Source organism: Sapajus apella, unplaced genomic scaffold, assembly GCF_009761245.1.
Source record: "Sapajus apella isolate SASKATOON/1434 unplaced genomic scaffold, GSC_monkey_1.0 scaffold69, whole genome shotgun sequence".
NCBI lineage: Eukaryota > Metazoa > Chordata > Mammalia > Primates > Cebidae > Sapajus > Sapajus apella.
The window spans coordinates 2777624-2790870 of NW_022437009.1; the positions used below are offsets into that span (position 1 = coordinate 2777624).

Here is a 13247-nt window from a genome sequence, read left to right on the forward strand (position 1 = left end):
AAAAGAAAAGAAAAGAATAAAAGTCAACAACCCAAAAGAAAACTAGCAAAAAACTGCCAAGTAACTCAAAGATTAAGAAACTCAAACAGTCAATAAATATATTAAAAATATATATTTCACCTAGCTAGCAATCAGGGAAATACAAACAAATTGACATCAGGCTAGAAAAGAGTTTTAAAGTCTAACAACATCATGGTTTGTAAAGGTACAGGTGGGAGTATAAACTAGTATGATTACTTCAGGGGCTAACAACAAAATTTAGAGTTAATGTAGCTAAATTTTACTGGGTTGTGGCTAAATTTGTAGGGTATGCCCTACAACCCAGTAATTATATTTCTAAGTTTTTGCCTTGGAGAGAAACACACGTACCCAAGATCATATGTACAGAATGTTTTTGCAACAACAACAACAACAAAAATACTAAACAAAAAACTAAAAATTTATCAACAGGGAAATATATAAATAATCTGAGGTTTAATCACTGAATATCTAGATGGATAACATAATTATATAATTGAACCAGAGCCCAAACACCAAATTGTAAAGATAACATGAAGGGGAAAAAACTTACAGAAAGACATATAATGTTTAAAAACATGCAAAACTTTATCTAATTTACAGCAACAATACACGTTGTGCAAATATAAAACCATGTACTGAGAATGACAATGTCCAACTCAGTATTAAGATTTACCTCAAGAAGAGTAACCTTCAGCTAAAAGAAGAAAATGTTAAGATTCAACAAAGCTAACTAGCAGTTACACTGACACTCAGTAATATTATCCATTAAGGCTTTTTATGTATGGTTATAACTCTTAAAATAAGAATGATAACATTAAACTTAACCTACCAGAGATCAAAACATGCCATTATAAAACTATGAAATTAAAATACTGTGGTGCATTTGAGAATATCCAGAAAGATTCACAGGCACCAAAAACAAAACAAAACCCCTCTGCACATATTGGGATGGGATATATCATTTATTTAACTAATCCCTGCTGACAGATATCTGGGTCATTTACAATGTGTCAAGTTACAGCTTCAGGGGACATTTTTGAACATTTCTTTATGCAATAATGTGAGAATTTCCCAAGATAAATCCCTAGAAGAATTGCTAAATCAAAGAATATGCACCATAAATTAGTAGATATAAATAAGTTGCTCTTTATGAAAATTCTATTAATTTACATTTACACCAACAGCACTCAAGGGGAGCCAGAGGCTCAATGTTCACCTCACCCAGGGTGTTACCAATCTTTTTATGCAGAGGGAAAAAATCTAGGTCATGAAGATGTAATGTTTATTAATGACATCACAAAGTAATAGAAAAATAATTCACATGTATTATATGCATAACAGATACATACCAAACACATACAAACTTTGTATCAGATGCCACCTCACTGCCAAGTAGTTAGAAAAGTCATGTATGCATTTTTAATTTTATAAACATACAGATATAATCACACATAGCTATATGTAAATATGTATATAGCTAAATATGAGTAGTTGGAAAAAAGTCATGTGTGCATTTTTAACTTTATAAACATACAGATATAATCATATATAACTATATGTAAATATGTATACATAGTCAAATATAAATACAGTCATTCCTTGACATCCATGAGATATTGGTTCCAGGACCTCCCTTGGAAACCAAAATGCACAAATGCTTAAGTCTCTTATATAAAATGGTGTGGTATTCGCATATAACCTATGTACATCCTCTCCTATACTTTAACTCTAGATTACTTACAATACCTAATATAATGTAAATGTTATGTATGGTTAACTTCATTGTTTAGGGCATAATGACAGGAAAAAATAGTCTGTACATGTTCAGTACAGAAACAGTCATCTTTTTAAATTTTTTTCTGATTATTTGCAACCTGTAGTTGATTGAATCCACAGATGTGAAACCTATGGATACAAATGGTTGACTGCACATACATACATAGCGGATCTCAACTTCACACAATGTTAGGAATTCTTTTCAGATGCCAGGGTCTGATTCCTTATCAAAAAACTTCAAAATATTTGCCTCTTATTTCTAATTGTCTGGGGTCTGAGGGGAGTCAGTAGATAAATGGCAGGTAGCTGGAAAAACACTCAAGGAATCGTAGACAGTTTCAACATGCCTTTACTCTCTCTCTGGGTGCAAATGAGCCTTGGTGTGAGCCACATGTACCATGTTAGCAGAGTAATCATACCTTTCACAGGCAATAACGGCTCCAAGTCAAGCACTAGCTCACATGGGTGATCACCTCATGTACCTCACAGGGCATAGTTACATAATGAGCAGAGCTGTGCGCCTGCACTGCAAACTCGCTGAGTCATGCTGGGCTGCAAGTTTGCTTCGACCTATTCTTGACCACAGCACATCCACTTTCCTTACACCAGATAACCCAGACCATATATTAGAAATGCATAAATTAATGATATAAATGCATCTTTAAAAAAAAAAACAAAAATAGGGAAAGATAGAGCAATAACTTATCTGAACTCTTAAAAAATGCCAATGCCCTAATTGCCTGTACCAGAACCTCCCATAGGTGGAAAGGTATCTCTAAGACCCCTGGAATCTGGCTCCAAACCTGCTTTAAGAAAAATATTAAAATGTGAGTCTAAGATCTGAATTTTTCAATAATGCATACAGTCAAAATTAATCTTCTAGAATATTCACTAATAATCTCCACTACTTAGCATAATGATTGGTACGTAATACTCAAAACACTTGTTGAATAAATGAATGTGACTAATATTTTTTAACGGTAATATCAATATCACTAAGGGGAGGCCAAGAGACCTACATAACACGTTGATTATATAAATACGTAAATATCAAAACAAAAGTCAAAAGGAACAACTGTACCTTCATTGCTCTTTGTAATCTCCAGATTACTTAATTTCCTCTTTAAAAAAAAAAACAAAAAACTATCTGTATGACTAGTACCAAAAGCTGTTAAGATATGGAGAACAGAAGAAAACACTTTCAGTGGTATCTCTCAATATTAAGGTTAGGAAATGACAGTACTTCCCATGAGAGGTGTGTTTTGTTAAAAAATAAAAATAAAACATTTTTTTAAAAGGAAATTATAACCTTAAATCAAAGAAAATTGTGCCACAGGAGTAGTAAGAGTCTTCAAAGGGTCTGAGGCCTCAGGCAAGGGCTCTTTTCCACAGAATCTATCTTAAAGTCTTAGGTAACAGGTGAAGATGTGTAATTGATAATTAGGCTCAAGAAATGACACCTGAAAACAATTTTGTAAATATACTCAGTACCTTCAGGCTGACATATAGCACACTCAATAAACTATACTTTTAAACGAATGAGAAATGAGAATGTATAGAAGTCATTTATTCATTTTCACATTTTAAATTAGTATTGATTTCATTACGTAAATAATCATAATATGTAAATACAGTTTAATCATTTCTAAAGTGATTTTTAAACTAATTTTTACATACAAAAAGACACTAATTCCTATTTGGTAGAATACATTTTATCTTTGTAATATTTGTGATGTATGAACTAAATTACTGCACACTCTTCAGTTCCCTACTTCATAAAATTACTTGTATTTCATATGCATGAGCTAGAAAAAATCTTTAAAGATTCAATCAGTTCCTTCATTTCATAAATAAGAGCATCAAGGCACAGAGAAGTTGAACAGCTTATCTAAATATACTTCAACAACCAAGGACAGTGGTGAAACTGAAGGCCCTGTCTCTTAACACTGAGTCCAATGTTCTTTATAATATGTAATGATGCCTTCCTTCTGGACTACACTAAACTGAAAAACAGATCATTGGAAAGAATGTCATGTGAAGGAGACTTTTTTTTTTTAATGAGAAATCCTAACACCCAATCTGAAAATAAAACTCCAGTGCAGTCTTCTAACAGGAATAAAGTTCTAGCAAAAATTCAACAGCAGTGAAAATAAACTTTTCTCACAGAATTTGCATAACTAGGGAAAATAAAAGTAGTAATATGATTTTCCTATCCAAGAAATACATGGAATCAGCCCAAACCAAGTTAATTTTTTTTTTAAGAGGCAGTCTCTGTCTCTCAGGCTGGAGTGACACAGCCTAACAACACAATCATAGCTAACTGCACCCTCAAACTCCTGGGCTCAAGTGATCCTCCCACCTCAGCCTCCAACTACAGGGAGGCACCAACCACTATGCCCAGTTATGTGCATGTGTACGCATGTGTGTGCATGTGCAGGTGTGTGCAGTGACAGGGTCTCACTATGTTGCCCAGGCTAGTCTCAAACTTCTGGCCTCAAGCAATCAATCCTCCCACCTCCGCCTGCCATATAAGTTATATATTTCTACAGTTTTCAAACAACAGTAAACAAAACATTTGCCTAGTTAAAAATAAATTAAACTGGCTGCTTTACCTTTGGAGTAGCCAATCCTTTGTTTCTTTCCCTCTCTAATAAACTTGCTTTCACTTAAAAAAAAAAAAAAAACAAATTAATGTTTACCTTGTACTACTGATTTCTAGAAGATACTTAGCTTCTGTGTTACCAACTTTCCAATCTTAGGCATAAGCTCCATTTGAAAGTATCCATAACTGTAAAAATGAGATCTGGTTGGGTGCAGTGGCTAACACCTGTAATCCCAACGATTTGGGAGGCCAAGGTTAGAGGACTGCTTGAATGCAGATCAGCCTGGGCAACAAAGTAAGACCCCATCTCTATTAACAAAAAATTAACACTTAGCCCACTGTGGTCATTCACACCTGTATTCCCAACTGATGCCTATAGTTCCAGCTACTCAGAAGAAAATACTTTAGATACATTTAAAGGACTATGTTCTAAATAGGGCCAATACAAGTTATTCCTAATCTTTTTATTATTTTTTTATAAAGGGCCTTTATTAAAGACTGTATTCTTACTTTAAGACACTATCCCCCCTGCTTTTGCATCTTCTCTCTCAATACTGCCTTGCATTTTGTTTATATCTTCTCTGCGGAATTTGTTACTTTGCCATGGACACATTCACTCAACAGACATACAATTTTATTAAGGACCAAATGTACTTCAAATATTGGAGATACAAACATAAATAAAATATAGTGATCTGTTCTCAAGGAGTACATCTTCTATTGAAAGAGACAGGTAAGTAAGCAAATGATTGTAAAACACTTTAAATATGCAATCATAAACAATACACGAGAAAGATTAAAAAAAAGAAAAACTACCTAATGACAGGGAAGTAAGGGAGTAAGTCTATATGTGATGTTATGGTTTGAATGTGTCTTCCTCAAAGTTCATGTGTTAGAAACTTAATCCCCATGCAACAGTGTTCAGGAGTAAGACCTTTAAGACGTGATTAGGTCCTGAGGGCAGAGCCCTCATGAATTAATGCCATTGTCACAGGAGTGAGTTCCTGATAAAAGGATGATTTATGCCCACTTCCTCTTCCTCTCTCTCACCCACTCTCTTGCCATTCCACCTTTCTCCATGGGATGACACAGCAAGAAGGCCTTCATCAGATGCCAATGCCATGCTTTTGGACTTCTCGACCTCCTGAATCATGAGCCAAATGCATTTCTATTGTTTACAAATTAACCAGTCTGTGGTATTCAGTTATAACAATGAAAAAATGACTAACACATGTGGATGTGGGCTACCTCAGCTGTTAACAAGTAAAACACTAAAAAGAATCTGAAGATCAAGAAACACTATTAGAAATAACATTAAGTGAAAAAACTCAAAGTAATTCAAGCAAAGATTTACAATAAACAGTGATGACAGGAAACAAAATCTTAAACTACATTACCATGGGACTAAATAATCTTTATAAATCTATTATAAAGATTGTGAGTTTGATATTTTATTAAGAAAGCCCAAAAGAAATATTAATAAGAGAAAACAAACATTTCATCATAACCCTGAAAATCTTCTCATAAAACCCAAGAAAAATTGTGTAAAAGTTATTATAGCTTTTAGAGCAAATGAACAAACTAGTACTTGAACAATTTCAGATTCCCTGAAACATTTAACTATATCCAATAAATACTTTTCACTTATTAAGAACATTGTGCATTATGTCATCTCCTGAAATGTCCAGCCCTCACGGACCTACATGAAAATCAGGACTCACATTTTGGCATTCTGCATTTTAACCATGCCATAATAATACTCCTCATTTCTGAGAAGAATGAAACACACTGATATATTCAGTGATTTTATAATCCTGAACTAATAAAAGCAAAGTCACTGTTACTTTGTTTCAAATCAAAATCAGACTTTAAACAAGCATCTACAAAATGTTATCTGATGAGCAGCCCCAGAATATACAGCCTCTTCTCAATTACTATATCTGTGAACGGCACAGAAAATGAAAACTCAGACTATCAAAAAAAGAGAGCCATATGATACTGTCAGAATCTGAAAGAACTTATTTTTAAAAATCTAGATTTGCCAGAACCATGCCTTGCTCCATGAAACAAAAATGTCCAAACTATTACCTTATCCCAATTGTAACCTATCTGAAAGACCCAATGGTCTGTCTCAATAAGAAAATGAGACAGAGACCTCCATGCAGTTCAATCGGTTTTTCCACACAGTCCCTTCCTAATTCTTTTTTATCTAGCTACATTTTGTCACAGAGCAACTCTTAGAGGATTTGTGCTAGGGAAGTTTGATGAGCAACTGCATTCTGTGTGGTGAGAGGCAAGACAAAAAGAATCCTAGTGACTGTCCACATTTCCAAATGTACTCGGAGTTTTGAATTGCATAAAAACCTATTCCAGCACCAAAACAGTTGAGACTACTGAAGGGGCTACCATCAGAACAGAGGAAACTAGACTGAGAGCTGTATAGATCAATTTGTTCTCTCCGACTACAAAGATGAAAAGGGTATTCATTCAGTATACAAGTGGACCAAAAAAAAAAAAAAAAAAAATGCAGCAAAGACATCTACATCACTCTGTTGTTGACAAATGTCAAATATAAACAGACCTCACAATAATTCGCATCTGGGTAAAGGGAGGTGGGAAAAATAACCATGAGCAATTTATAAGGGAAATGGAACATCCAGCAGACCTACTAGAGGATAAAACAATGTGAGGTCCCCCAAACAGGAGCACAAAGCCCTAAATAAAAAACAGGATTTAATAAAAGGCCCAGAAGAGGGATGAGATGAAGAAAGATACCAAGAAAATTAAAATCACAATAGTGAGATTTGAAATCTCTACTCCTGTAATAAAACTGAATCAAGCAAAAAACACAAATCATGACATGAAGAACTCAAGAAACTCTCACTAAAGCACACTGCAACCTGAACTAGCCACATTTCAAGTGCGATATTCATATATAACTAGTGGTTATGGTATTGGACAGTGCAAAGGTTTAGAGTGATTCTGTCTAGCACAATGTCACACAGCTAGTTAGTATAACTAAAATGCAACCTTATTTCTAACTCCAATGCCTATATTCTTTCCCTTTGAGGAAACTATCAAAGCTAAACATATACCTGACCCTCAAGTATTCAATTCAGACCAACAAAATTATGACTGGAGTGTGAAACTTACTAAGCATTCAAATGAACAGTTCATTAGCCGGGTTTTTTTTTTCATTATTTATATAATGCCATTACATAAAACAAATGTCAGTTTCAAAAAAAAAAAGTCAATTTTAATTATTGAGGTCTATTATGTACACAAAGTATACTTTATGCATATAACATTTATGTATGTTATAACCACTTCTTGTTTCGGGTACTGAAAAATCATAGATACTATAACCATAATCAATATCAATCTACACATTTGATATGTCCTTATCATCTATAAAGTATCTCTGTAGTGTTTGAAAATTCTGGATTATTTATGAACTACTTAATAGAAGGGAACATATTGGTTTCCTCATGAAAACATACTAAATTCATGTAATACCACTAATATAAATTAAAGCATTAATTAAATACAGCATATATTTCTTACTACCCATGGCCATGTCACCCAGAAACCTTTAAGTTATCTCAGGCTCTCTTTTCCTCCTACTTTTGCCCCATATTTAGCCAACCACCATTTTCTGTGAAACTTAATAGTTTAACACCTCTTAAACCAACCACTTTTCTCCACTAATTTATTTCATTCTCCACTATCACCACTGTGGTCCAAGCCAATATATTCTTTGTGACCCAGACCCTCTTAACTTGTTATCCTCCTGCTTCTCACCATCCAGTAAATAATCACTGCAACCAAAGTGATTATTTAATTTTTTTAATTTAAAATGATCATGTCATTTTCTTGCTTTTATTAAAATCCTTCAACAACTTCTCTTAGTATTTATGACAAAGACCAAAATATTTAACTACAAATTCTCTAGAATCCTGATTAGAATTTGCAAACTCAACAACAACCAGGTTAACTACTGATTTATTTATGTTTACTTATTTCACACTCCGAGTAGCGCTGGGTTGTGGCTTGAATATTACCACCTAAAAATAAATTCTATGTTGCCACAACCTCTAATTTTTCAACAGAAATAAAAAATCCAGAGTTTTACATAAAACCTCCTGATCTGTGAATGCTGACAAGTAATTCAAACTTTTATAACAACAATAAAGAGGCCAAAAAACTTGTAACCAGGCCAAACCTGACCTCTCACCTAGTCTCATCACCTAGACCCACACACTCTACATCAGCCATATTTAACGCTTCTCAGATCCTCAGTGATGCCAAGCTTTTTTACCTTATGGCTCTCACATATGTTGTGTCTTCTGCTTTGACCATTCTTCCCGTCAATCCCCAATTCTACTTCACTGATCTCCTACTCATCTAAGTTTCTGAGCCACACTTCCTCAATGAAGTCTTCCTTATTCCCACTGCCCCTCCACCCCCACTGCATAGACTAGCTCGCCCATTATGTGCTCTGATAGCACTGAATACAACTTCATAACATTCATCACACCTCAAAAACAAAATTATTTAATGCCCATCATCTCTCCTTAGATGAAAGTTCCATAAAAGCAGTGGCTGCCACAGTAGGCATACATTTACTGCCAGCCAGTTTGGGTCCTTTAGACAATAAGATTCTAGTATGCTTTTAAATATTAATCAAACTGTACCCAACTTTTCAGAAAATATACAATATTTAAAGCAAAGTAGATTCCGAATAAAAAAAATCCATTACAATTATAATCACTAATGATATTAATAATAATAGTTAACATTTATTGATCATTCACTAAACGCTAGGCACTATGCTGAGTGCTTTGCATGCACTATCTCTTTCAACACAACAATCTGTAAAGTAGGTATATACCACTGTTATACAAAGGAAACAACGTAACATAGAGTTTAAAAACTTCTCAGTATCACAAATCTAATCAGTGGCAAGCTATGTATGAATCTATACAGTCTAACTCCAGAACTTAAACACCAAATTATTATACCCTAATCTATTAATAAAGAAATATTAACTAAACAAGTATCTCTTAAATACTGGAAATAAAAAATGGTGGCCATGATTTATTTTGCATTACTTATCAGCTAAAGGACATTCCTCAGCACTCTATCCTGTACCCTTAAACACACACACACACACACACACACACACACACACACAATTAAGATAAATTGTAGATTTGTTTTTTTCTAAATTAGGTAAGTTCTGACCAAAACCCAAAATATGTATGATCTTAGTACCAACTGTAAAAACGCTACTCTTCTGAATTATTTTTAAATAAGTTAATGTTTACATATTTGATGTTTTCTGTTTCCACATTTTAAACATACACTTAATTTAAAATGTATTTCCTTGCTCAAAGTAGAAGAAAGTTTATTACTAGAGACTCTTTTCTGATATAGTAAACAACAGCAAATAATATGCTAAAGCAAATGTAAACTGATATAACCACAGAAACATACAGAGATAACACAAGGATCCTTTGCTATCTGAACTCTATTTGAATTCTCTTTTTCCAAAACTCAGGAACCGAACAGATTCCAAAAAATGCATTGGAATCTATCCAGACTCACTTGTATCACTTGCTATCCCAGACTCTTAGCATGCAAAACTTAAGAGTATGGCTCACAAACCACCCCTTGCTATCAGAACAATAACCAAACTCTCATTCCAAACTCAGGAACCTAGTAGTGTTAGATAGCTAAATACATACGCACATATATCCAAGGGTTTTATAAATTTAAGAACTCCTGTTTAAACTATTTATATAGACTTTTAAAAATGTGAATAAAAGGCACATATCTGTATTTTCATTCAGATTTCATATTTTAACTCCATTTACTGAAAATTTTTGTGTAAATGTCTTTAAACTAAAATGTGGTCATATTATTTTAAACTTTTAGACCATGCAAAGTGAGCTTTTTAAACTCCTTACTACATGACAGATTACTATTCATAATAGAGCTAAATAATGTTAATGTCAATGTGTGGCTGCTATGAAACAGCTCTAAAACTAGTCTTAACACTTTTTTTCAATATATTTCATAGGTAATACAAATACCATGGGAAATAAGATTTTCAAGGAAAATTATTTTCAGTGTTCATTTTTCAGTAACATATTTCACAGATCATATTAGAATTCTTAAAATCACAACAAGAAAAGGGCAAAATTAAAGAAACAAATCCAAGAGTACAGAAGTTGAAAATGGCAAAAAATCCAAATTAACTTAGTTACAAAAGAATGGCATGAAACAATATTAGAAGTAACTACTCCAAAAGTTCATCCAAAAGTCAAACACACAAGTAATGAATTAACTAGGTTGAGAAAAAAGAAACACCAGTTCTCATTAAAACAGTGCATTTCCCCAAATACTTAATGTAGGCTCACATGAGAGCCTAAGCTTTTTGTGTGCTTGACAAAAAAGTTAAAACTATCATCAAATGGGAACTGAATTCAAGAATATGATTTTTTTTTTCCACATACTCAACAATTATTTTAAGAAGCAGGGAAAAGATGACAGGTTTAAGAAAAGTCAACTACTTTCCCAAACTCTTTTGAGTACAAATACAAAAATCATAAAAATTTTAACTAGAGCACCCATTTTATCCTAGTTTGGCTATGCTCTCCCCAGAGCTCAGTTTAGATTTGATCATCTGAAAGCAAGTGAACCCGTTAATCAAACAAATTCTAATAGTTGCTTGACACAGGCCATCTATTACCTTAAAAAAGAGAATGAGTAAAATTAAATTTTACAAAAATAAATCTTGTCTACAAGCCTCACAACGTGCAATAACTTAGGATTCAATGATACCTTTTAACTTAACTGATTTCACATGGAGCACCAACACGTACTCAAAAAAGAAGAAAAAACAGGATATTTTCACGTTAAGAAATGACAGTTATATTTTGCCCACGTTTGTCATCCTAAAAAGCTAAGATTCACTACTAAGCTTCAAGTACAAGCCAGAAAATGAGAGCCCTGTGGGATAGCAAACCCAAAAGAGCTGCCAAGGTTCAATGCATTGATTTCACATGATGGCACAATGACTGACTGCAACATATTCTTAATAAATACAGGCACAGCTTATGTCACCATTTCTTTAGGTTAAGTTTTCATACCTCCCTTCCCAGATGTTCACATTAAACACAACTCTGAAAGCAAATGTTTCTCTTATATAAAACCAAAAAGAAGAACGACTTAGGACTCTAAGAACTTTAAACTGCTTAGTACATGACAGATTACTATTCATAATTGAATAGGATCCAGTCTATGGTTTTATTCCGTCAGTCTTGAATTAATACAATTCTTACGACTCGAAAAATTACATTTTACTGCAAGAAAAAAAAAAAAAAAAAAGACAGATTCGATCCAATAACCGTACCTTCCTCTGCCAAATGTTAGTACCAGAACTTCTGAAATAAACAAACCTGTGTCTATGTTCATCGGGTCCATGGATCAGGAAGACTCCAGGGTTTTTAGCCCCTTTACCGGCATCTACATGTGGAATCAACACATCTTCTAAACCCAAATCAAAGCGTTTGTGTTTTGAAGAGTCTGGAAGGAAAAAGAATGCCCCAAAACACAGGGTGATGAAGGCACTAAGGATAAGGAGAAGAATAAACTTCTCAGAAAGTCTCAAGGTAGCCCTGTGATGTGGGAAGGAGGGCGGCCCCAGGTTCAGAGGTGGTATCCTACGTCCAGAGAGGGGCAGCAGGGCTGGGGTAGTCATCGTTTACGCTCTTGGACAGAATACTTTAGAAAGTTCTCATCTTACACCAAATGTACAATACATTGAACTGTCTTCAAAATCTTGGCAGAAATGGGAAAACTCAATTTCGCTCCTCTTAAAGGACTGTTGTGCTTTTTAAGAGGGCACCTCTTTCACGCCCATTTCCACTCAGAAGCGTGTATGACCTCCCCTAAAAGATCACAAGTTTATGACCGGCGACATCCTCTGTAACATGTGTGCTTCATCGGGTTATTACAAGCCTCCTCTTCTTTCCTAGGGGTAGATCAAGCAAGCCACACTGCAGAAAAGCTGCAAGGTGGGTCCTTCCATTCCTGCACCTCAGTGAGATGCTCCAATGTAGTCTTCCGCCCCGAAAGGGAGCCTCGCGACATCCGAGGAACTGTGGAAGGTTCACTTGATCTCCTTCGACGCTTCTATTCCAGAATCTCTTCACCTCCGCCGTGGAAAAAATGAGGGTCTCCCACGGACCTCTGCGAACAGGGAGGACGGTCTCCCACCTCGCCGGGAAGCCGAGGCAGCAGCGCTGGGCGAAGTCGCAGGAAGGAGTTCTCGGCCGCCTGCGCTTCCCTGCGCTGCCCGGCAGGAGCCCGGCGCCCGGCTGAGCTCCGGCGCTGCCCACTCGACGGCTGGCGCGAAGGGCAATCGCCTCCGGAGTACCTGAGCCCGGCCAGCCACCGCGGCCGCCGCCGCTGTTGCTACCGCACGGGTCTGTCAGGGAGCGGAACTTCCTCCTCCGGCGGCCACTGAGAAGCCCCGGCGTGTACGGCGGGGAGGGGACGCGCGGCGACCGCCCCCGCCCGGCTCCTCCTCCTCCGCCGCCTCCTCTCCGTGGCGGGTTGTGAACCCCGGCGCCTGCTCCCCGAGCTAGGCCACCGGCCGCAGCGGCCGAACCCCGCGCATCCGCGGCATGGGAAGAAACCGAGCCGCGGCCCACGCTCCGAGAGCCCGGGGCAGGCGCCGGCTCATTCCCCGTTCAGCCGTGGGACGGCGGGAGGCCCGGGGCGCGCGGGAGCCGCCGCGCCGCGGGCGGACAGAGGTCGGCCGTGTCTCCTTTCCGCCCGG

At 36.3% G+C, this 13247-nt stretch overlaps 1 protein-coding gene across 1 annotated transcript in view; it reads right to left on the reverse strand.

Moving 5' to 3' along the window:
* MAN1A2 (mannosidase alpha class 1A member 2) overlaps positions 1-13030 on the reverse strand; it is a 160980-nt gene extending 147950 nt beyond the window's left edge. Inside the window, exon 1 of the mRNA XM_032249606.1 lies at positions 11863-13030. Within this exon, the coding sequence (XP_032105497.1) occupies positions 11863-12164 (302 nt within the window). The 5' untranslated portion in view covers positions 12165-13030. The remainder of the gene's footprint in view (positions 1-11862) is intronic.
* Positions 13031-13247: the final 217 nt, after the last annotated feature.